At 40.1% G+C, this 22,719-nt stretch overlaps 1 protein-coding gene across 3 annotated transcripts in view; it reads left to right on the top strand.

Moving 5' to 3' along the window:
- The window catches only part of sbf2 (SET binding factor 2), a 100,132-nt gene that overhangs the window by 55,970 nt on the left and 21,443 nt on the right, over positions 1-22,719 (top strand). For all 3 annotated transcript variants that reach the window (XM_071488486.1, XM_071488485.1, XM_071488484.1), the window contains 12 exons: positions 82-210; positions 1,106-1,204; positions 1,403-1,607; positions 1,744-1,853; positions 2,688-2,837; positions 9,024-9,092; positions 16,724-16,894; positions 17,428-17,699; positions 18,736-18,908; positions 19,184-19,257; positions 21,811-22,006; positions 22,376-22,503. In XM_071488486.1, coding sequence (XP_071344587.1) covers positions 82-210; positions 1,106-1,204; positions 1,403-1,607; positions 1,744-1,853; positions 2,688-2,837; positions 9,024-9,092; positions 16,724-16,894; positions 17,428-17,699; positions 18,736-18,908; positions 19,184-19,257; positions 21,811-22,006; positions 22,376-22,503 — 1,776 coding nt within the window. The remainder of the gene's footprint in view (positions 1-81; positions 211-1,105; positions 1,205-1,402; positions 1,608-1,743; positions 1,854-2,687; positions 2,838-9,023; positions 9,093-16,723; positions 16,895-17,427; positions 17,700-18,735; positions 18,909-19,183; positions 19,258-21,810; positions 22,007-22,375; positions 22,504-22,719) is intronic.

Here is a 22,719-nt window from a genome sequence, read left to right as displayed (position 1 = left end):
CTACAGTATATCCATATGAACAACATTACATTGCTCCCATCTGCACGGGATTGTAACTGCTCTAATTCTGACATTATCCAGACTGCCTTCCTGGGCCAGCGAGGCCTCATTGAGAATGATTTCCTGACCAAGGTTTTGGATGGCATGGCCTTCGCTGGCTTTGTCTCAGAGAGAGGTCCGCCTTACAGAGCCTGTGATCTCTTTGATGAGGTACTATACCATGATGCTCCATTTAAAGCTGAGCTTTTTCTTCCTTTACTCTAAATCTATAAGTGGGGATGTTCATATAGAAATATTGTTTTACACTTAAGTGACTAAGAAATTGTTTTTATATGGACTGCTCACATATGGTCTGTGTATGATTATCCGGTTATCTGTTTAATAAGGTTACTATCAGTCATTACTGACTGCCCTGCAGGAACACTGTTCAGTAAAACCTTTGAATGTATTCGCCTAGATCAGGGGTCGGCAACCCGCGGCTCTTTCATCCCTCTGCTGCGGCTCCCTGTAGCTTTGGAAAATAAATAATGAGTATTTAATTTAAATTTATTTTATTTTAGTTCGTTAGTATTTTAAATGTTATTCTAAATTTGAAGATTATGGTGATCTTGTAACATTAAAATAAAACATGTTTAATTTTTTGTCGCTCAAAATATGCATCACAACCGCTGATGTGGGACACCCGCCAGCACACGATTTATTGAGCTTTTCGACCCTCGGTAGGCCAACCATGGATAAATCCAAGAAAAAAAAAGTTTTTGAAGAAAACAGAACGTTTAATGCTACGTGGGCAGATTAATCTGCTTTCACTGCTGACGAGGAGAACTCAAATAGACATTGAGTATTTTATTTGAAAGTAACCTTCAACCAAGCGTTTTTTTTTTCGGAGTTCAAAATGTTTTTGTTGCATGCAGAAATAAAATTTTGTTTTCTCTTTAGCAGTTCATTGATTTCATAAATGCAGTGTTTTCTTTTCTGTGGGAAACGGGTCCAAATGGCTCTTTGAGTGTTTAAGGTTGCCGACCCCTAGCCTAGATGATGCACCTCTTCAAAAGTGAATATCACTATTTTGTTATTTTCTTTATTTGTTGGTTGTGTGTTGTAGCTGGTGGCCTTAGACATTGACAGCTTTAAGGAAGAAGAGGTCAAACCCACCATGCTGCAGAAGCACATCCGGGAACTCTCTGAGCAGCTGTACAGAAATGTAAGTCTTCATGCACTTTATGAGAACTACATTCCTGTACTGTATAGAGCAGATGTCCTTATTTTAGCATGCTCTGCATATGTTTTAAATTAACACCAGTCAGCCACAACATTAAAACCTGTCAATGGTTTTAATGTTACTGTATCTACAACTGTGTATCCGATTCATTCATGTTGTTCCCTGGCGGATGTGCTGTAGGAGAACCCAAACCCCCACATGGCATTCCAGAAAGTGCCTCGACCGTCAGAGGGATCCCACCTGCGTGTGCACCAGGTACCCTTCCCCTTGCTGGCTGATGAAAAGGTGGAGAAGCTGCTGCAGGAGGGTGTGGCAAAACACAGCAGTGCACCTCCATCTGTACGACCTGAGAGGAAGTGTGTTGTACCTGCTGGACCACCTGTTGGTATGGCCAACCTTTAACAGCTTTCATTGCACTGCTGCAATGATGTTAACTTAGACTAAAAGTCTTAAAATACTTGTTTGGTTTAGGTGATAAATTCAACATGCAGTGATTCCTGCCCTGTCTTTCTGTATTCCAGTGTCCATTATGGGTAAGAGTGGCTCCGTGTTTAACAGCGCTCGCAGGCTGGAGGTGGTGCGGAGCTGCATTTCCTTCATCTTTGACAACAAGACCCTGGAGACTGAAAAGGTGATGCACAATGTCTTTCATCACGGAAGCTAATCAACCTCTAAACAAGCTCATTAACTGGAGGCATCTGTCCTTTGTGTTACACCACTCCAGCACACCTCTCTCTTCACCTTTATCATCCTAATATCTCCGATCTGACACACAGACACTCAGACACAGAAATGTTTAGAGCCTGTGCCAAAACACACTTTGAATCTATGGTATTATCTTGCTTGCTTTGTTGAGCAATAACTATTGTTTGAACACGAAGCTTAATCTGTTCCTGTCACTCTACAAGCATCAATACTACACAAAGATGTCAGCTCATGTTTTCCTTCATAGCAGACCCATGTATGTGAAGTCATAGGTGAACGTCCTGCACATTATGCCAATGTGTTTAAAATGGGATGGTCGCCAGTTACTTTATGTATCCCAGTGGCTTCATATAGCAGTTATATAATACAGGCCTGCATCTCTGTGCAAATGTAAGAATGTATAGCATGCATCCTGAACACCCCATGAGCCCATAAATTCTTCACTGCCAAATTGTGAGCGTGAACACTGTTAACTACACAGCAGGATAAAGTAGCTAGAAAGACTGTGTTGGTACATGGTCTCGCTGTAAACAGTGAATAGATAAAATTAGAACGCTTTGTCAGTGATACATAAAAGTCTGCTTTCTCAAAAACCTTGAAAATCTCAAGAAGCAAAGGTGTTCCCCATTTATTGAACACACATCACACATTGTCAGATGTCTTTTTTGTTTCTAGTCAACCTGTCATGTCAGGTCAGCCACTTTATGTAGAGGTATTTTTTCTCTTCTGAAGCCTTCTTTGTCGTCCTTCTACTTAACAGACACTGCCGGCTGCGCTTCGCGCACTGAAAGGCAAGGCAGCTCGCCAGTGTCTGACTGAGGAACTGAGTCTTCATGTTCAGCAGAACCGTGCCATACTGGACCACCAACAGTTCGATTACATCATTCGTATGATGAACTGTGCCCTCCAGGTAAGGAAAAGATAGTCGTGCCAACACAGACAGTCGTTTCTGCTGTGTCTGTAAACTGATGGGAAGCATGCACAGTAACAGTCCAGGCAGTCAGAAAGGCAAGATTCTTCATCAAAAGTTACCATTAAAGTTGAGTGAAAAACTACATCTACACTTCAATCTGTTTCCAACCCCAGACATACTGCAACATTCAGTGAAATTGCATCATACATCAGAAACTGCAATGAGTAGTAGGTAGTCATCAAAATTATATCTTTTTTTGTTGAATGATGTTGAAATTGTTCCGCTTCAAACAGGGATTTGACCTTTTGACCACTTGAATGTAATTCTCATTTCAGAACTTGTATGTCATTCTTATCATAACAACAGAATATAATAATAATAACAATAATAATAATACACTTTATTTATAGAACACTTAACTCAAAGTGCTTTACAATAAAAAATGGAATACTACAATAAAGGGCAAATAGAAGGACAATAACATTAAACAATAGAAAGAATGTAGATGATAAAGTATGTAAAGGCAAATAAAAAATGAGATTATTATAATTAATTAAAAGCCAAGTAATGTAATTTGAAAAAAATATTACTATGAAAATCGTTGAAAGATTGATTCAATAAAGTTTCTCAGCCAGCAAACCACAGTCAAGGTTGTCAAAGACATGGCTTTCTCTTAGGATTCCTCAACAAATGTGGTCTTAAAAATTAATTAAAGCAATCACAAACTAAAAATTTAGGACTTTACCAATATGTTGACAAATTCTATTCTATTCTATTCTATTCCCCAGATATTGACCAAAGCTATATTTAAAATTGATGCCAAAGTTCACTGTACAATAGTACGTCTCTCGTTGAGTATGTAAATGTTTTAGCCCTGTACCTCAGATTTTCAGCGGATGCCATTTTTTATGAGCTGTAACTTGTTCTAATTAAAAAAAGCAACATTGAAGTGGGGCAGTAGCACAAATAATCTGTCTAACTCAAGCCAACCTATCCTCTTCATTTTTTTTTTTACCCTTTATTCTCAAGTTTGTCTTAAAAACAGTCTGCCAGCGTGTCCCAACAATGTTATTCATTGTTTATCAGATAGTATGTTTGTCTCTTCTTGGTGCCTTCATACCTCGGCTACTTGTCAAAGTGAGTAAGTAATGTGTTTTTGTGCAGCTCGTAAAGAGTCAGTGAGGCTTCACTCAACCATAGCAGCAGGTCTTTATTGGTAGTTCCTCATGTTTTACTGCCTTGAATCAGCCCTTCCAGGGATTTTAATAATTTTAAGCAGTCCTCGCAGAGTGCAGCTTTTATGGAGTTGCTTCAGATTCCAGACATTCCCCCCCACTCCCAAAATGATAAAAAGCCAATTAATCCCGCCATCTGCCAGGGCCAGGGACGTGCAAGGTTTGACATGTCATTTGCTCTTTGCTCATTGGCTAATAGAATGTCTGCATGAAAAAGCTACCAATTCGCAAATGTAGTTATGTATGCCTTTTTACACATGCAGGAAGACGTGAAAAGGAAAGCTTGTTGCATCATCCCTTTTATGCTGCTCAGTGTTTCACTGTCTTCATTTCCAAGAGCAGGGATTAACTCTGTTTTGACAGTAGTTTATCAATGATGTGCATTTGTTGAAAAGCTACCATCTCCCTTGCATGACCTCTTTCGTGAAGGCTTTAAATATATAGCCAGTGCATTTTTTTGTATTGAAATGAGATTCGGATGTGTTGGCTTTTGTTAGAACCAGGGGGGTATGTGTAATGATAATTAATAATAATTTCACACATGGAGAGGGGACTTGATATGGAGTGTTGTTAACTCCAACATGGGATAAGATAGAGTCAGCTTTTCTCTCATGGCCTCCTCTTTGGTTTTTAGACTGGATTGTGCATTGTTTGTCGTTTCTTCTCTTACTTAAAGATGGAAGCCAAGCATTTGTTCCTGGATTTTATTTCTCGGTCTCAGATGATTTGTGAGTGATTTGTCTCAGACTAGCTGTGAAAGGAATATAAATAGTAAATTGCTGGGCCAGTAATTACTTTCATATTCTTCACTTTGCTCTTTCAACGCCCAGCCACGTAAGAACCCCAAAATTATATTAGGTAGAGCGCACCACGGTCAGATGTTGTGTGTGGGTGTGTGTACGTGTGTGTCTACGTGTGTAAGAGCTATTTCATTGCCTAACAGACCGACAGTGACCTATTCTGTAAAAAATGTTGCTTGCCCTTTATACAATGACAGCATGATGCCTCATTAGGATTTCTGGCATTAATTTTGATGTGACACATTGATCAGGAATGACATCACTATGATTCCAATTACAACATTTATCATTTCAGTCAAGTTCACGTTAAGTGACAGCTCTCTTGTCTGGTTTTAATCAGAGTTTTCCTTTGAAAGGTTCGCAGGGGAGCCTAGCCACAGGACATGGTATGTGCAACATGTCAAAGGTTAGGACATTAGAATCAGGTGGTACTGTACCCTTTTTTTTTTTTTAATTAACCTTTTTCAGACTTCATGTTTTTTTCCTAATTCAAAAAGCAATGTTGAAATATTCTCTGGAGTGAGTTGACATTGTCCGAAAGTTTTCAGTGACCTATTTTTCTGTTTAAACATCTGTTGCGGTCCTCATCTGTGCCATTTCTCTGCCATGAATCACACACTGTAACAACCCTCATTAAGGAATTTGAGTTAATTGCACATTTGTTTGTTTGTTTGTTTGTGTGTGTGTGTGTGTGTGTGTGTGTGTCTGTGTCTGTGTCTGTGTCTGTGTCTATGTGTCTGTGTGTCTATGTGTCTGTGTGTCTATGTGTCTCTGTGTCTGTGTGTCTCTTTGTGCCTGTGTGTCTCTGTGTGTGTGCGTGCACTCATCCGTGCTCCAGCTTTTAGAAGTAAACGTTGCGCAAGCCATGTGGGGGAATGAGCCCTGCTGTGGATGTATCCTGGCATCCCAACCATTTCCTGTCAGATAGGATTATGAGCCCTCTGTGCGCTGCTCTCTCATGGCCAAGGGCCTCATGATGGTGCTCAAAAACACACTCCAAATGGCAGTTTACTGTGAGAGGAGAATAGGGCGGGAGGTCCATGGGAAGTGGCTGCAACGGCATGGAGTCCATGAGTTCCGCATGATTCTGAGCTTGACCATCTGATGTGGAACAGTGTGCAAGAACGTGCGTTACACACAGATGTTGGAAAAGTACGAGCACTATGCGACATTTTATCTGACTGTTCAGCCTGAATTGCAGACTGCTGAGGTTGGATAAACTGGAGCCCATACCAACTGAGTCTCTGCTCCCCGTTCCACTGTCCCTCCTGGAGCCTAAAGGCTGCCTGCTGTTGTTTAATCACTTTGAACATCTCCTTTAATAGTCAGTAGATGACTTCATTACATTTTTACATTATTTGGATCATAAATTAGTCTCTTGCTGTGAGAACATGGCCCCTGTCTGCCTTCATGGCCTTGTTGGACTGCCTTACGTAACATGGTCACTGGGAATCTGCACTGGGCATCATTCCCATGTTCAGATAACTGTTTCTCTAGGATGTCCACCAGTATGGCCAGGTAAACATCTACGTTAATCAGATTTCATGCTTTCACTATGGAATTTCTGTTTGTTGCTCATCTTGACAGCACAGAGGTCAACTATGTTGCTTATTCCTCGTCCTTTTAATGATTCAAGCTGTAATTAACAGCAATAGCCTGTAAGGTAAACATTTTTTGTATATCCGTAACCTCTAAAGTCTCATAAAAGCATGCCATAAGTCAGTTCTTCTCACAGCTTTCCTGGAAAGTGCTAACGTCTATGAAACATACAGGAAGCTGCTGTTTGTTCACATCCTCTAGCGTTTGTGTCACATGCTCAAGCTTCTTGTTTTCGCTCGCTGTATACGTGTCTCACCCAGAATCGCTGTGTTAGTCACCACAGCTATCATAGCTTCAAGAATGAGGGGAAAAATAGTACACTGCAATAAATAATAGGAGGAAAGGAAGACAGCAGGGTGTCCTCGCAAACAAATGTGGGGATACACAAAACCCTCCTATGCCTCCATTTTTAAAATCCCATATAAGCTATTTTTCCCGACCCTGCACTATGTGGATCTGTTCAGCTCTATGACAATGATCGAGTCCTAAATATAATACTCTTACCCTTGTGAAGTCCCTCATGTGATGCTGATAGGCTACCAAGAGCTCTGCTCTACTTCTTTCACTGCTCATTCAGTCTAATCTCCTGCTGTAGATTTCATTTCTTATCTGTTTGCTTTGTTAGTTGACCTGCAAAGCTTTTGAGCTGTCACTTAGCCTCTCTGTCTGCTAACAGGAGATTAAGGTGGAGGTTTGTAGGTGATAATAAGTGCTTAACCTAACCTGATGCCACTTTATACAAGAAATAACAAAGCAGCCTTCAGGCAAAGCTTGTGACGTTTTCTTCATCAAAAGCATGCAGCCTTTTTACCGCAAAAAATGTTTCTGTTCCAACAAACTGGTGACTTGCATTACTGAACATCACTCTTTACACTGGAATAAGGCTGGTTTGTTAGATATTCACACTTTTATGCCTGTGCATTTCCACTTGTTGTTCTATTTTGACTGGGGACCATGAACTCCTGTGACCTGCAGCATTGTTAAGGATGCTGGTAAACAATGCTTTGGTCCGGCTCCAAGCTGGAACATTTTACCGCAGCCCAAATAACTGCAAAGAAAAACACAAGCGACAAGAAAAATAAAACAGAAAGTATGCTGCTTAGTCGACAGGGGGCCAGACTTTCATGTGTGGCTGCGGAACTTGTGTTTTGCATTTTCTCCCCTCTCTACATTCTTGTGTGTGTGTGTGTGTGTGTGTGTGTGTGTGTGTGTGTGTGTGTGTGTGTGTGTGTGTGTGTGTTTTTTTTTTTTTTTTTTTTCTGGAGGAATGGCGGGAATAGAGGCCCCCATTGCAGACCACTATCGGAAAGTGCAGCATTCTTCTCTCTATCTCTCCCACCAAAACTAAAGACTGATAGTACGTTGCGTACTTTTAAGAAACACTGTCATGACCTTTAATTTCTCTATGTATTTTCATGTGATATTAAAAAAGACACTTCATTAAAAGAAAAAAAAACTGAAGAAGGAGAAAGAAAATGCTTGTGATAAACATATTTTCTGGCAGTGAGGTCCCACTGAGGGTTATGAGGTGCGGCACCATGTCAGAATCAGTTCTGTTGTTTGTACATGGTCCTAAATCATGTTTCCTCTGACCTTTCTCATTTACAGAGTTTGACAAATAAATCCCAACAAAGCTTACCAGAGATAAGTACCAATTTCCTGTGAATTAAGTACTTTGAAGTCCAACTCGCGTCCCTCTCTCATTGCTCCTGTTCACATCATTCTCTGTGATCTCTGTAGGAAAAGTTTAGTTTGGGCCCCTAAGTCCTCCGCTTAAAGCCTCTTAATGTACTCTACATCTTAATACATTCTATTGAGAGCACTATTAAGCACCGCCTCCTTGACCTGAAACAATCCCAAATACAAAGACACTTTGGCATGGTGTGTAAATGTCAAAGAGGGAATATTTTCAACTATTCCCTGATTTGAAAAACAAAATAAAAAAGAGAATTAAATTTGTTTTCTGGCCAGTCGTGGCTGTTTGATAAATGGACAAAGCATTTTATGGCCAAAGTGAGTGGATTTTATGCAACATCTTGTGATTCTCTTGAATGAGACTTGTATGGCAATCTAGTTCAGGAATGCAAAACATAAAATTACCAATAAATTGAAGACTGGAACACTCTGACAATTGTGTCATGGCAGGGATTATATAAGGCTATTGAAAGCATATGTCCTAATAGTCGAGCAAAGCAGAGTGAGAAGTTTTTGCAGACCTTTTTTTGAGCATCACCCTGACATTTAACAAGACAGTATCTTTATATAACAGGAAGTTGAGTTTGTTGAAAATTCTTTGCCCCCTCCAGTGTTTTCCCCAGATCACTCCTCTAACATACAGTTTTTTCTTATAACTTTTCATTTCAAAGAGATCCAGTGTTCAAGCAATAAAAGCTGTTACCAAAGCTGATTCTGCTGGGTGTGACCTCTCTGTTGGAAACCAGTGCCACTTGTTTTGGGGCTCCAGTGAAACAGTGTTCACAGAGCTGTGTAACATGTATCCTGCTGTGTCCTGCCCTGCTCTCACTTCTCCCCTGTTGTTTGGCCTACAGGACTGCTCCAGCTCAGAAGAGTACACAATGGCTGCTGCACTGCTGCCCCTGTCAACAGCCTTTTATAGGGTAAGGAAATTAATTGAAAAGAAGGATGTATGTGAGTTCAACGTAATGCTTTTATTCCTCTTATTTTCATTATTATGCATACAAAGTATGGCTCTGTCAAGTATATAATGTGTTTTCTACTCAGTGTCCCATCTAAAGGATCACTACAACCAACAAACGCAAAAATGCATATATACAGTGGGATCCAAAGGTCTGAGACCACTTTCTGACTCATTTTTTTTCTCATGCAACACCAGGCGTTCCTTGCCATACACATACTGCAGTTTGAGCCACTGAATATACTGTCACCACCAATAATTTGAGATGATTTCATTTCTTTTTTGAGGTGCTCAAAACATTGACAAATTACCCTTGAAAACTCAACAAGCAATGTAACTTTCCCAAGAAAATGCCCAAGTTACCAAAGTTAGGATAATTGTCAGCAGGCACCAGTAACTTTGGGCCTCTACTCCAAGCAGCTACAGCTGTCTGCCTTGAAGTCCATGTCCACATTTAAAACTGTCTGCAGACCTCACTGTGGACACTTTTCTGTTTAACTTGTTTTTTTTCCAGAAGTAAACAACAACAGCAGGTTTAATGAACAGTATGTCTTATTATACATTGATATCTAACTATTGTACATTGTGTTAACAATTGATCTAGACTACATTGGGTGTGTTGGTACATTAACTGGTATTAGCTTATTACAGTTATTTCTGTATTGGGGTACATCACAGCCAAAATGTAAGATACAATTGAAGCCATTTAGATACTGTGTCTCCATTCAATACTGTCGTATGAACTTTATTTTTCAACTATAAAATGTCTCAGTACTTCCCAAGTCAAACAAATGTAAGGGATCCTTGTAAAAAATGTTTGCATGAATCCTTTGCACTATAGAGAAGGTTGTAGGGCAGGGAATAGCCAGAGGGAGCTTTCTCAGCTTTTTGACCTTTGCTGATCCCAGAGCGTTTACATGCACAGAGCTGCATGTTAAAACTTCCATAGGACCAGTCAAGGCGAATGGTTTCCAAACCACATTATCAACACATGGTAGCTGTCATACTCACCACAACTATGTCCCCACAGCTTGCTCGTTGCTATGGGGACAGACACAACTGTCCGCATTGGCTTTTTGTTGGGCACCAGTGCCATACCCCGATGGGCTGGACTGGGACCTGGCTCGCTCTCCACCACCAGATGACTCATCCAGTTCACATGCCCCGGGCTGATGTAACTCTCTTAGATAAGCTGTATATGTTGTTTTGCTTCTTTCTCATCAAGGCCACCAGCACAGAAAATTAATCAATTAGGTCGATGTTTCGTAGCTTGTTGCATGCTGGTTAATGTTCTGTTTTAAAAGAATATCTATTTATCGTAATTCACAGTTATTACACAATGGAGTAATTTCCTGCTATTTCGGAAAGAAGAATATCAATGATTTGTTGTCTGGCACTGGCAATTCATGAGAAGAAAGTATATTTCACAAATGCAACAGATTTTCCCTGTTATTTACAGATGATTGGAATTTGGGATGAGCTTGAGCTCTGCCTCACCCAAAGGGTGAAAAGTAAAGTGAGATCAGGAGAGAATCTGCCAAAATTATTTGTAATCTCTGGTTTAGTGGTGCAAGGATCATGCAGTAGAAATGTGAGAAAAACAATGCTTGGTAATGTAGCATCCCAGCAGCTGTCATTACGGGTGTGGACTGAGAGGCATGGATGATCCTGGCATCCCAGAATTGATCCATCATACCCTGTTTCACATGTTTCTGGACATGTTAAAGCAACTTTTCTTTTCATCTGCAAATTTTAGCATTATAAAATCTGGCCTTATAAGTTTGACAACGTGAATGGCAAGCTTTCATTTTTTTTTAAAGAACAGAATATTCCCCGACACTGAAGCATAAATAACATATAGCAGATAGCAGGCAGTTGTTTAACAAACCTTTAAAATATACAAAATGTACCATTTCATCTTAGCCTTCTGTATTGACCTGTCTGGGATTGCTAGCATAGTCTTAAAACACTTGCTTGTGCTGTACTTTACAGTAGCTACGTGTTCTATAAATGATCAACCAGTCATTACTCTGACCAGACAAGACCATGAAAGTCACTGAAAAGACAGTGAGAGTAGTTGGGCCTGGCTTCCCATATCTTTTTTAAAATCTAAATCTTTTCATTGGGTTTTTTCACAGAATATAGACAAGTTAACAGTGAACACAAAAACAAAAACTAGAATGGTCCACAGTAGCGCACATAACTCTACTAAAGCCAAACAATAGTACATGTCTAATTATTATCTGGATCTGCACCAAATTGTATCATGAGCTATATATTATTTAGTGTCATGTAAAGTGTCATAAAATGTCCTATCTCACAGCGTAAGGAAAGCGATTTAAAAAAAATCCTGCATCTGCAATTTTAACTGGATCCTGGATCAAACTACCTCCATCCATTTTTGTTGAGGTTGGGGTATGGCTAGTACTTAGGGATGATGGAGGCTCTGGGCCCTATTTCACACCAGGCGCAAAGCGCAACACAACTGTCTTTGCTAGTTTCAGACCACAAAGTTGTCATTTTCCTGTCCTGCATCCAAATTGTTTAAATAGCAAATACACTTGCGTCCATCTGAGCACCCAAAGAGTATGATCTCAACTGGCTTTTGAAAATCAAAAATCCATGTGATAACTTTTGTGAGGTCAGTGTGAAGATCATCTGTGCCAATTTCTAGTGAATATTGGACAAAGTTTGTCCAAGGGGTAGCAAAAAAACACTTTTACATAAAATCCAATATCAAAATCAAGCAGAAATTGATGATGTCACAGGCATGACATGACATGAGGCCTGATTCAAGGTATCCAATTGTCCCTCAAAATCGAGCATACAATTCAAAAGTTACATGTGTGAACGCATCTCCAACTTTGACTTGTTGGTGGTGCTAGAGTTCTTGAGGCAAAGATATGAAACTTGGTGAAAAGCATCAAGGGAGTCCCCAATCAGTGTGCCAAATTTCAAATATTTACCATGCAGTTCTAAGGGCTGCCATAGACTCCCATGGCTGAAGAAGAAGTTTAAAGAAGTCGATGATGAAGATGAAAAGGTAGAAACACAATGGGTGCCTATGTAGATTTGTTGCTTGGTCCCCTGTGTTTTTGCCTGTCTGTTTTTTTTAATGAAAAATACACTACTGCACACTATTAGGTTAAAAAAATGTTTTCCTTAGTTTTGCCACTGCACATTAAAGACTGGTAGTTCAAGTTCAGGAGTCAGACATTGGCCAAGTTCCTGTTTGGTATTTTTGGCCAGACTTTGGCAAGCTTACACTGTGTTCACGCTTCCAGTGGTACTGTCCCCATGGCCCTTAAGTCTCCGGGTCAGGGAACGTGGGAAGCTCCCTCACACGCTGCAACTGTCTGCTCCCAGAATCTGCTGGATAGAGACAGTGTTTACTTTCATTGCTTGCCATATGTTGACATGAACAGTTATGCTATTGACCGACATTCTATGGTCAGATGTTTTGCTTTCCCATTTCTGTGGTTTCCCCTCAGCTCGACCCTTCTTGAATATTTTGCTCAAACTAAGGCGTTTTTGGAGCAGCGTTTAATAGATATTTGTTAATATGTAGAAAGAAATTTGAGCTGATTTGCAAAATCTCTTTGGGCCTATAAGTTCATCTAAACACTGCACAACCTTTGCACAGTGGCCCATTGTTAGAGGTGAGGTTTTACATTCTGTTGTGATTCTCTAATCTGCAGACAGTTCCTCTGGCATTCATTATCTATCGAGGAGCGCGTTTATCAGGAGATGAACAGGTGTTAATGACATCTGGATCCGTTGTTATTCTACCCTTTGTGGTTACGTGATATTTCTTCTTACATTTGAATGCCTCTGTCCGGGAAAACACAGATCGGATACAACAGCAAGTGAAAAATCAAAACACAATTCTTTATCACTTACATAACAAGAACACTTGAGTGTTAGCATTCTTTCAACCATAGTTTATCCATGGGGGGATTTAACTCCATAAAACTGCTCTCTACTATGTCCTGGTGAGGAAAATGACGTACTAGGTGACCCTTGTTTATCTCAGAAATGTCCAGCCCTTGACTTATCTATGTTTACTTCATTTGGAACATTTATGTTACTTGTACATCATATTTTTACATAGTTGTGGTCCATGGATAACATGATGCATTTGTTTATTAGTCTGACTTTTAACATGTTTTTCTCTGTTTGTTCTATGTGACTGAATACTGTAAATACATTTGTTTGAATGCAGGCTTTTTCATGCTTTTGGGATGCATGTAGTGTACCTCACAATACACTGACTCATGCAGAACTGCAACAATGAGGAAATGGATTGTGTGCAGGTCAGGAATGCATTCCTACAAAGGACTTGTCCATAAATAATGACTGTTTTTGTATCTACAATCCAGGAATGTTATGATTTCTCCCAAAACTCTTGTAAATAATGTTGTTGCCCCAAGACTGGTGACATATCAGATACAGCAGTCTACGCTCAGTGTCTGCATGCAAGAATACACTCCCTTCAGTGACAACGTGCACCATCTCTCATTCTCTGAGAGACACAGTTGACATGTGTGATGCAGTTTGGCTGCCCAGCTGATGTTTGGAGGTTGCTGTCAGTCATACTCTGAAACTTGGGATCATGTCCCAACGTTCAAAACAAGATCCCAAATCCTGATAGCCTCATTCGTTTGACCTGTGCACTGCATTTTCTCCTCTCTGTCTCCCCTAGTGCCTTTTCTGCCTGTTTTTCTGCCTGTTCTTCACCCTTTCTCCCTCAACTCTGCATTCCTCCTTTTCACTAGTCACATGGCCAGATGGGTCTGATAGTTCTGTACTCCCTCCTTCCCCTTCATCTTCACTTGCTTCTTTCCCTTCCTCCTCCCTTTCCTCTGCTTTCTTCTCTCCTTCCCTGTCCTCCTCCTTGACCATCTGTCTTGTAGATATCTCTGTCAGCTCCATGTATTATCATATTAGGTAGCGCTGACCTCGGTCAAAATGACCTGCACATACCTGACAAGTCAAAAAAGTACAGCAACATTGTGTAAAGACAGCATAGACAAATTGCACGTGCATAGACCCCCCCCCCCCCACCTTACATAACCATATACAAACACCCACACAACATCTGCTGCAAGACGCGTAACAAGCTCCTGTGACAGAAAGGTATTACACTACTATCCAAAGGGCTGTACTTTGCAGGTTTGGTAGCATTATAGCCTCGCTTAAAAGCATTTCTCGTCACAGCAGATGTGCCCTTGTCATTTCATCCTGTGTTTCTCTGGCCTACTTCCCACTGTGTTCATTTGCTCTGTTGATAGCAAAGTTAGTATAATAATTTTTGTTTCCAAAGAGAAGACCATTAATCTAACCAAGCTGCCATTAATGTCATCCTGACATTGACTTATGATCTACTGTGAGCCTACACCGCTTGTACATTCCAGGTGAAATCTGTGTTTAGTAGGAGTGATTCAGATGGAAAGGAAAGGGTAGGTGTAATGATAATTCAGAAATGATGTATTACGATCACATAATTTTTCCACAACAGACCACTAACAACATGTTGGTATTGAAAAACTACAACTGTGATTCAGATACAATTATTAAGTTCAGGTCACCACTGTGACTATGTCTGAACATAGCCCCCCATGGTACAGTGGACGTGGCTGTAGACTCTTGATATAACTCTAGAATAATAAAATTGGTATTAACCTCAAAGTAAAGTAGTGCTTAGATTCTAGCTGGTAATGCTTTTCTACATTTGTGTGTAATAGACTTTTGCTTTCTGTCTGACACTCAGACAGATGGTAAATTAGAAAAAAAAAATAGGTGAAATTAGGTGATTTGGATCTTTTATATCTGTTCGTTGTTGTCCTCTGTCATTAACCAGCATGATATCCCAGGGGAAATCTGCTGAATTCAGCAGTGTCACATTTACTGAAAAAGTGGTTTCATTTTTGTAATCTAATATTAGAAAGAGAGCAGCAGGAGACTCTGCATCAGCAAATGTATAATAACACAGTGTGGTTCTGTTTTTCAAGATGTTATACCTATATTTGTCCTCCATCAGAATCATAAAGCTAAAGGTTGATGTATTAACTCTCTATGAACCAGAAACAAGACAAGACTACACTAAAATGTTCATGTTAACAGTGCTGTAGGGGCTTTAGCTCTTTGCTCGCCCCCTGTCCTCCAAGCTCTCCTCTCTCTTGGCTCCTGGACTATTGCACTGGGAATAGAGCTGTTTTGGTTCCGTCTGTTATAATTACAGTAACCCTTCCAGTTCTTATCCTTCAAAGGAAAACTCTGAAGTGATAATGGAAACCACTGTGCTGCATCAGGCTCAGGGGACTGAAGCCAGAAGCTAATCTAATAAGAGGCTTGAGCCTTACACGTGGCCTTCAGACTCTGCATGGAGATGGACGGTTGGTGAATGATGGTTTGCGGCTGGTCATTTATTGGCACTCTGTGCTTCTGGTTCAGCCCAAGCATTGCTCTGTCTTGTTTACCATTTGCTTTACACAGTGTGGACCAACGTTAATGCCTTTAGCTGAGTACTGTATGTTCCCTTTAGTAGATGTTTTTGCAAGCAGCAGGTGCTTTACTCTTCAGTTCACACAAATGAAAAACAACAGCCCTGTTTCCAAATGCATCCAGACAGAGCAGGAAAGAGGCGGTGGTCTGTGACTCCAGTCGGATCCAGTGGGTAGTGCAGCACCAAGCATAAATGTTTCAGGCAGTTAACTCTGGCCAGGAGCAGTTATCACTATCATCACTGGTCTGTGTGGGGCTTAAGGTATCAAGCTTAGTAGCTTTAAGTTTGTAAGTTTCTACACTGCCTGACTGTATCATTACACTGAGTGGAATATTAAGTCCATGTTTCCTGGTTGCACTGTTCCATCAAAGTAAAATCTTTGTTATTTCATACACCCAACAAAATTCAGCCTGACATATTTGGTATCCAAGGACACTTTGGGATTTCCACTAGAATTAAAAATAAAGTTGAGTGTTTTGATGTTTTGATCAAAGTTTAGCTGTGCAGCATGTGTTTGTACTCACTGAGGTTGAAGAGGTTATCTGTATAAAGTTTTAATTTAGTTTGTCTGTCTATTTAGACTGTTAGTGCAGTCAACACATAAATTTCCTTTTGACGACAGTAACATGAAAGAAAAGTGCCATTCTAATCTAAATCCAAACTGTAGACAGTAACACCGTCACTGCCGACTGAAGCTTAACAAGTCAGCATCTGTTTTTTATCTGTTGCTATGGGAGACAACATAAACTGTCAGAGAAACAGGGATGCGAATCACAATGTTTTTTTCCACTTGTACCCTCCTGCTTTATTTCGCCGATATGACTAAGCCTCATTTTCAGTCTCTAAAACTAGTTTATTATACGGTCAATTTCTCTGAATTTAAAAATGAAATAAAGTACTACATGTGTAATCATTGTGGGCAGGAGTGGGTTGGCACATCTGTATGAGCATGCAGTATTGGTCTGATATCCTGCAGAATTGGAAAAAAAAGCACAGCACAACTCAAACCTCTGCTCAAAGGCATAGTCAGCTGTTTAATGTTGGTTCTTTACATCGTCCTGACTCTGTGATCTGCATTTTGCCTACAGAAATTGGCTGCTGGCGTAAACCAGTTTGCCTACACCTGCATTCAGGACCATCCCATCTGGACCAACCAGCAGTTCTGGGAAGCTACTTTCTACAGCGAGGTCCAGAGTCAGATCCGAGCCCTTTATCTTAACACCCCAGCGGACAAAGGGGGCATCACTGCCAGGCTGAAGGTAAGATAGGAATATTATGTGAGAGTTCACATGAAGTTTGTTTAACCCCTCTATTTTGAAGACACACCACAGCTGTAAAGGTGGAATGACTGAAAATGATTTCATTATTGAATTTCAAGCAAATAGGCCAAGATTCCCCATTGTGATATGAAACTGAATATCTTTGGGGGTTTTTGAACAAAACAAAACAGTTAGAGATGTCACATCGGGCTTTAGGAAATTGTGATAGACATTTTTAACAATTGACATATACAATAGACCTAAATTACATTAGCAAAACAACAAAATTCCAAATTCATTAGAGTCACAGTGGATCCTAGAGTGGCACTTGTGATCAACAAGACAATTTATAATTTCTCAGTACAAATTATTTTTATCATTATTTTGAGTGTGTTTGTAATATTTAATTATGAAATACAGTCACTCTGCAAGTCAACATTCTGTGATTTGCAATAAAATTAGGCATCACTGTATTTGTCACATGCCAAAAAGAATTCTGTCAAACTCCATCCATTTACTTCTGACCTCTCCAGGATGCAGCCCCCGTGCCTGCAGTGGGTAGAGATGAGGAGCAGACAGCCATGGACCTGGCAGCAGAGCAGTTGCGTTCATGGCCCTGCCTGAGCAAGGAGAAGCAACATGAGCTGGTGAAGAATGAGGAGAGCACTGTGTTCAGCCAGGCCATCCACTACGCCAGCCTCATGGTTTACCTGCTGGTGCCTTTGGACACCAGCAAGAACAAGCTGCTGCGCAACAACCCTGCTGCTGACTGGGAGAGCGGCAGCAACAGCATTGTCACAAACAGGTCAGGATGGCAATATCATACTATGGTTCACTATCAGAGGAGGGGAAGCATGTAATAAACATCTTGTATACATCAAGATCAAACAAAGACTAGACTAGAACATATTTTTGGCTTGTTCAGTATTTGTAAGGTAGAATAATCAATGTTATCAGGAGAAACCTCAAGGTAAGGTTTCATAATTTGGGAATATGTGTTCCTCTCTTAATAAGGTGATGATAAGTATGTGGGTGGATGTGGTGTAACTTACAGTCTACATGATACCTTCCTATTTAGCCAAATGGAACGTAGCTCCTGGTGTGTTTCCGGCCCACATCCATCCTGTGGGCTTACATTGCTACTGCACAAAACAGAGTCAAGCCCACTTACTTCTGTTGGGAAGTTTAAAACCCTCTGGGTGTCTTTAAAGGAATTACACTATATTCACCCAAACCAAACAAAATAGCAGTGATTTCCTGTGCTCTGCAGTAACTGTAGAGTGAAATAAATCAGGGAAGATCCCCTGTGTAGGTCTTTCTTAACATTTCAGGCTTTTGATAGCAAATAGTGGGAAAAACACAATATTAATATTTTCTCATTTTTATGTATAGCACTTGAACTTTATTAAGCATTTTCTTTTAAATACATTTTATTCCTCAATAGCCGCAAGAACACATTGTTACTATTTTATCCTTGTGGCCAGGAATTTGTTTCTGTGGAAATTTTCTCTCTTTCTCTTTCATTTTTGTCCCAGACTTGTTTGTTTCTCACAGAAGACATTTGGATCTCATCACTCACTTTGTGCATCCAGAGGGAAGGTTGCATCACAGTCTCATGTGAAACATTCTTCTTGGCTAATAGAGTCTGAACGATTGATTCAGGCATCAACACTTAGCTCATGCCAGGCTACAGATCGCTCTCACTTTCACTGCTCTTTATCCCAGTGCATCCTCAGATCCACTTCTGTCAACACACAACAGTCAGATCTCAGATCAAATGACCTCCCGGACACGGCTGTGACCTTTCTCATTTTCTGTGTGTCGTCATGCCTGTTTTACAGCATTGCTGGCAGTGTGGCAGAGAGCTTTGACACAGAAAGTGGGTTTGAGGACTCAGAGAACAGTGACGTGGCCAACTCTGTGGTCAGGTTCATTGCGCGCTTCATCGACAAGGTGTGCACAGAGAGTGGAGTAACCCAGGAACACATCAAGAGCCTCCACAGCATGATCCCAGGTACAACACTCACAGTGTTCATTCACACTCTGTCACTGTCCTAATTCCCTCAGCTTTATACAGAGTAACCCTTGGATGTGTGTATTCTCAGCGCAGGCCAAAAGCAACAGAGGCCTTTGAGCTGATTAACTCTTGACATGTTAAATGGCCTTATAATCTGTAAATAACACACTGGTTGTGACAACGTGTGTATGTACATGTGTTTCTCTGTCCCAGCTCTGTTTGTGTACTTGTATGTGTGCATATGTTAACTGACCTCATCTTCTGACCCACAGGCATTGTAGCTATGCAGATGGAGGCTCTAGAGGCAGTTCACAGGGAGAGCAGGAGGTTACCGCCTATTCAGAAGGTGAGTGTTGCTTGACACTGACCTGCTGGGACTTTAACTTTATGCAGAATAATTAATACTTTATGCAATATATGGCAGGGTCACACTTTTTAAAATCTAAATATTATCAGAAATATTTTGGATGCAAAGTCTAGCTGTAGTGAGCCAGATTGAAAGCACAGTTTCTGGGTTCTATTCCAAAGGTTAGAAAACCTAATTCAAAATTCCTGTCCTCGACTACACTTATATACATATGTTTATAGCAATAAACATTGTCTGTTTGCTGTTTTTAGGAGCATTCAATGAACAGCCTTTCCCACAATCCCAACACTGTTGCAAGTTAAATATCATTAGCTTGAGAGAAGCCTAGATGGTTTTTAGACATTATATTACAGTACTGAACTGAAACTTGAAATTTCTCTTACATAGAGAGCATTGGTTGATATATGGAAGTAGTTACCATGACATGTAATACGCCTAAAAACACACTGGTAGTCTGCAATGTTTTGCCTGTTTTTTTAACACTAACAAATTTTACTGACAACCTTACAGGCTTGTAAACTTTCACATAGAGTTTAAATCCTAATAGTCTAATCTAATTTTATTGAATAGTGAATTTATACTAATTTTAAACAATATATACAACTGCACTGTCATCTTTAATAAATGTTTTTTATTCAACTGCTCACTAATATCTTAACTCATAGTTATTACCACATGCCCAGTTTCATCTGGTTTGCTACTAATATACAGACTGCAAATCTCATCCAGTGTTTTCCAGTCGTCATCACACTTTCATATTTTACCAGTTGGTCTTTTGGACACTGCTGTGCTATTCATCTGCCAGCTCTTGGTAATTCCTCTTGCACACCCTTACACACACAGACATCCATCATGCCAGCACTGCCTTGGGAGCAACCTGGAGACCATGGTGAGCAGTCTGGCCGCTGCACTTTGTGGCTAACTCCTCACACATTTATGTGTTGGACAAAGCTTCCATCCTGGAAGCTGCAAGCTGCATGACAAAAAATACTAAAAAGTGTGTAAACAACACTGACTCTGGATTCATGACAAGTCTGAATAGCGGTAGTAATGGCAGCAATAACACGAAGAGGAAAAACAGTGAATGCATTTAAGGTGCAGCTCTAATAATGAGCTGAGCTTGCAGCAGTAATGAGGTGCAGAGGGACTCTCTTCTTGGTCTCGCAGTCCATTCAAGGACAGATTCAAGAAGCTCTCATTATCTCCTGGCCAGACTTCAACTTCCAAAGCCAGCTATGGCCTTAATGGGAAATGCTGCGAATGATCTAATGTCCCCACTTGTTCATATTTGTGACAGTGGAATAACTGAGTGTTTCTCTACCAGGTTTGAAAGCCAGAAGGAGCTGAAGCAACTAAGGGTGCAGACTTGACTGTTGTTCGTTAGTTGTTAGTTCATACAAAAGAAGTTGGTCATATGGTGTTTGTTTTTGAGACATGGTTAATAATCACTTCTGTCAGAAGAATGGTGGTCAACACTCTAGTAGTGCATGTTATATGAGGCACATGTGTCACACTACAAATTTACTATTCTTCTTTCTTTAGAAATGCCAGTGAACAACTTCTTTGAAAATATTCTAAAAGGGAGGCTGCATATACAAGATATTTGCTGCTTGAAACTCAAAATCTCAACCTAATTGGTGACAATAATGTTACGCAAACAGCAAATATTACACTTACTCTAAGAAATGTAGTTACACATAGTTTCAACTTAAATGATTTAGAATATAGGTAGTTAGTATATTTTTGATTGAAACCTTTAATGCATTGTAGCTGTCATTAGTTGTGTTGTTGTTGTTTCTTTCGTGTGTGAGGCACAGAGCTGCACTGTATCTTCTTCCCTATATGGAAAAAATCTGGCAAGAACTGAGCAACTGGTCAAGTTAATTGGGTTTATTTCAGGGCAACACGATAGCCAAGTGGTTGGGGCGCGTACCACATGACCACATTCCTGTCAATCTCTACTGTCCTGTCAAATAAAGGCAAAAATGCCCCCAAAAAATATCTTTAAAAAAAAAAAAAAGTTAATTTGGTTTATTTTATGAGTAAAAAGGCATCATGTCAGTCAGGGTCCATATGTTTATATCTTAAAAACATAAAGTGAAAACCACTTGTTAATCAGTTCAACAACTGGATAAACAGAACAGTTTTTCCTTGGAAAACAGAGGCGTTTTGCTTGGAGGATTGAAATGGTAAATTGGTCTCTATAGAGGGTTTGTTTTTGTAGACAATTTTTTTTGAAGAATGATATCTAATTCTTAGTATGCTTGCAGATTGGGTGTTTTTGATGATAACATGCATGTGAAGCTTAAATTTGCCGAGATCATGTGGTGCTCTGATTTGACATTATAATGATAAATTGATTTCCTGGGTTTTTAAAAATCTGATTCACTGACGCAAATGTTTTTGCGGTGTCCCTCATTTTGAGTACCTAACTGTCAACAGAAATGTCTGAATTTACCTCAGACGTGTTCACAGACTGGTTTGAGTATAATGGTCTGGATATAATGTTATTGTGGCTCTTTTTCCCATCAGCCTAAGATTCTGCGTCCAGCACTTCTTCCTGGAGAGGAGCTGGTGTTAGAGGGGTTGCGGGTGCTTCTGGACCCTGACGGCAGAGAGGAGGCCACTGGGGGCCTCCTGGGGGGCCCACACATCCTGCCAGCAGAGGGAGCTCTCTTTCTCACCACATATCGCATCATCTTCAAAGGCATCCCCCATGATCCACTTGGTAAATACTGAACCACAGGAGCACTAACTTTTAAGAACACTGTAAATTATCTAGCAAATACAAAAAAAAAAAAATTAAAAAATTTAGTTGAGACTTAATAATAAATGTGTTTTTTTTTAATAATAAAATCAATTTTGAAAAATGGTCCCATCTATTAGAACCATGCCATTTTTTTCTCTTCAAATCAAATTTAATTTTGTGTTCTCTTGAATGATCCTTATGTTATCATAAATTAAGTTAACAACACCAACTATCTGGCAAAAACATCAAACGTTAAATTAGCAGGTGCTTTAGTGTGATGTGTCAGTACAATGCTGCAGCAGTCATGTTATTAATGCAGTGCTGGTCTTTGTTCCTGTGCGTGTCAAGTGGGGGAGCAGGCAGTGATCAGGGCTTTCCCAGTGTCCACGCTGACCAAAGAGAAGAAGATAAGCATCCAGAACCAGCTGCAGCAGAACATGCAGGAAGGCCTGCAGCTCCGCTCTGCATCATTTCAGGTAAACAAACACACTACACTCATGGTTGTTTAGTCTGGACACAAGTGACCAGAGATGTTAGATATTTTAGTTCATGTGATTCTCTGAAATTTGAGATGACAGTGAGGTGCAGAAATAATAATAATAATAAAAAAACTCATAGCAGTAGTGATGTAGCATGTAACATGTTTGAATGTACCATGTATAAGCATATGTTATTCTTTCTCTCAGTTATTA

This window comes from Trachinotus anak, unplaced genomic scaffold, assembly GCF_046630095.1.
Source record: "Trachinotus anak isolate AG129_WGS33_773 ecotype Australia unplaced genomic scaffold, CSIRO_AGI_Tana_v1 ptg000011l, whole genome shotgun sequence".
NCBI lineage: Eukaryota > Metazoa > Chordata > Actinopteri > Carangiformes > Carangidae > Trachinotus > Trachinotus anak.
The sequence above is the reverse complement of the archived record's forward strand: the minus strand, read 5'-3'. Positions and strand labels throughout refer to the sequence as shown.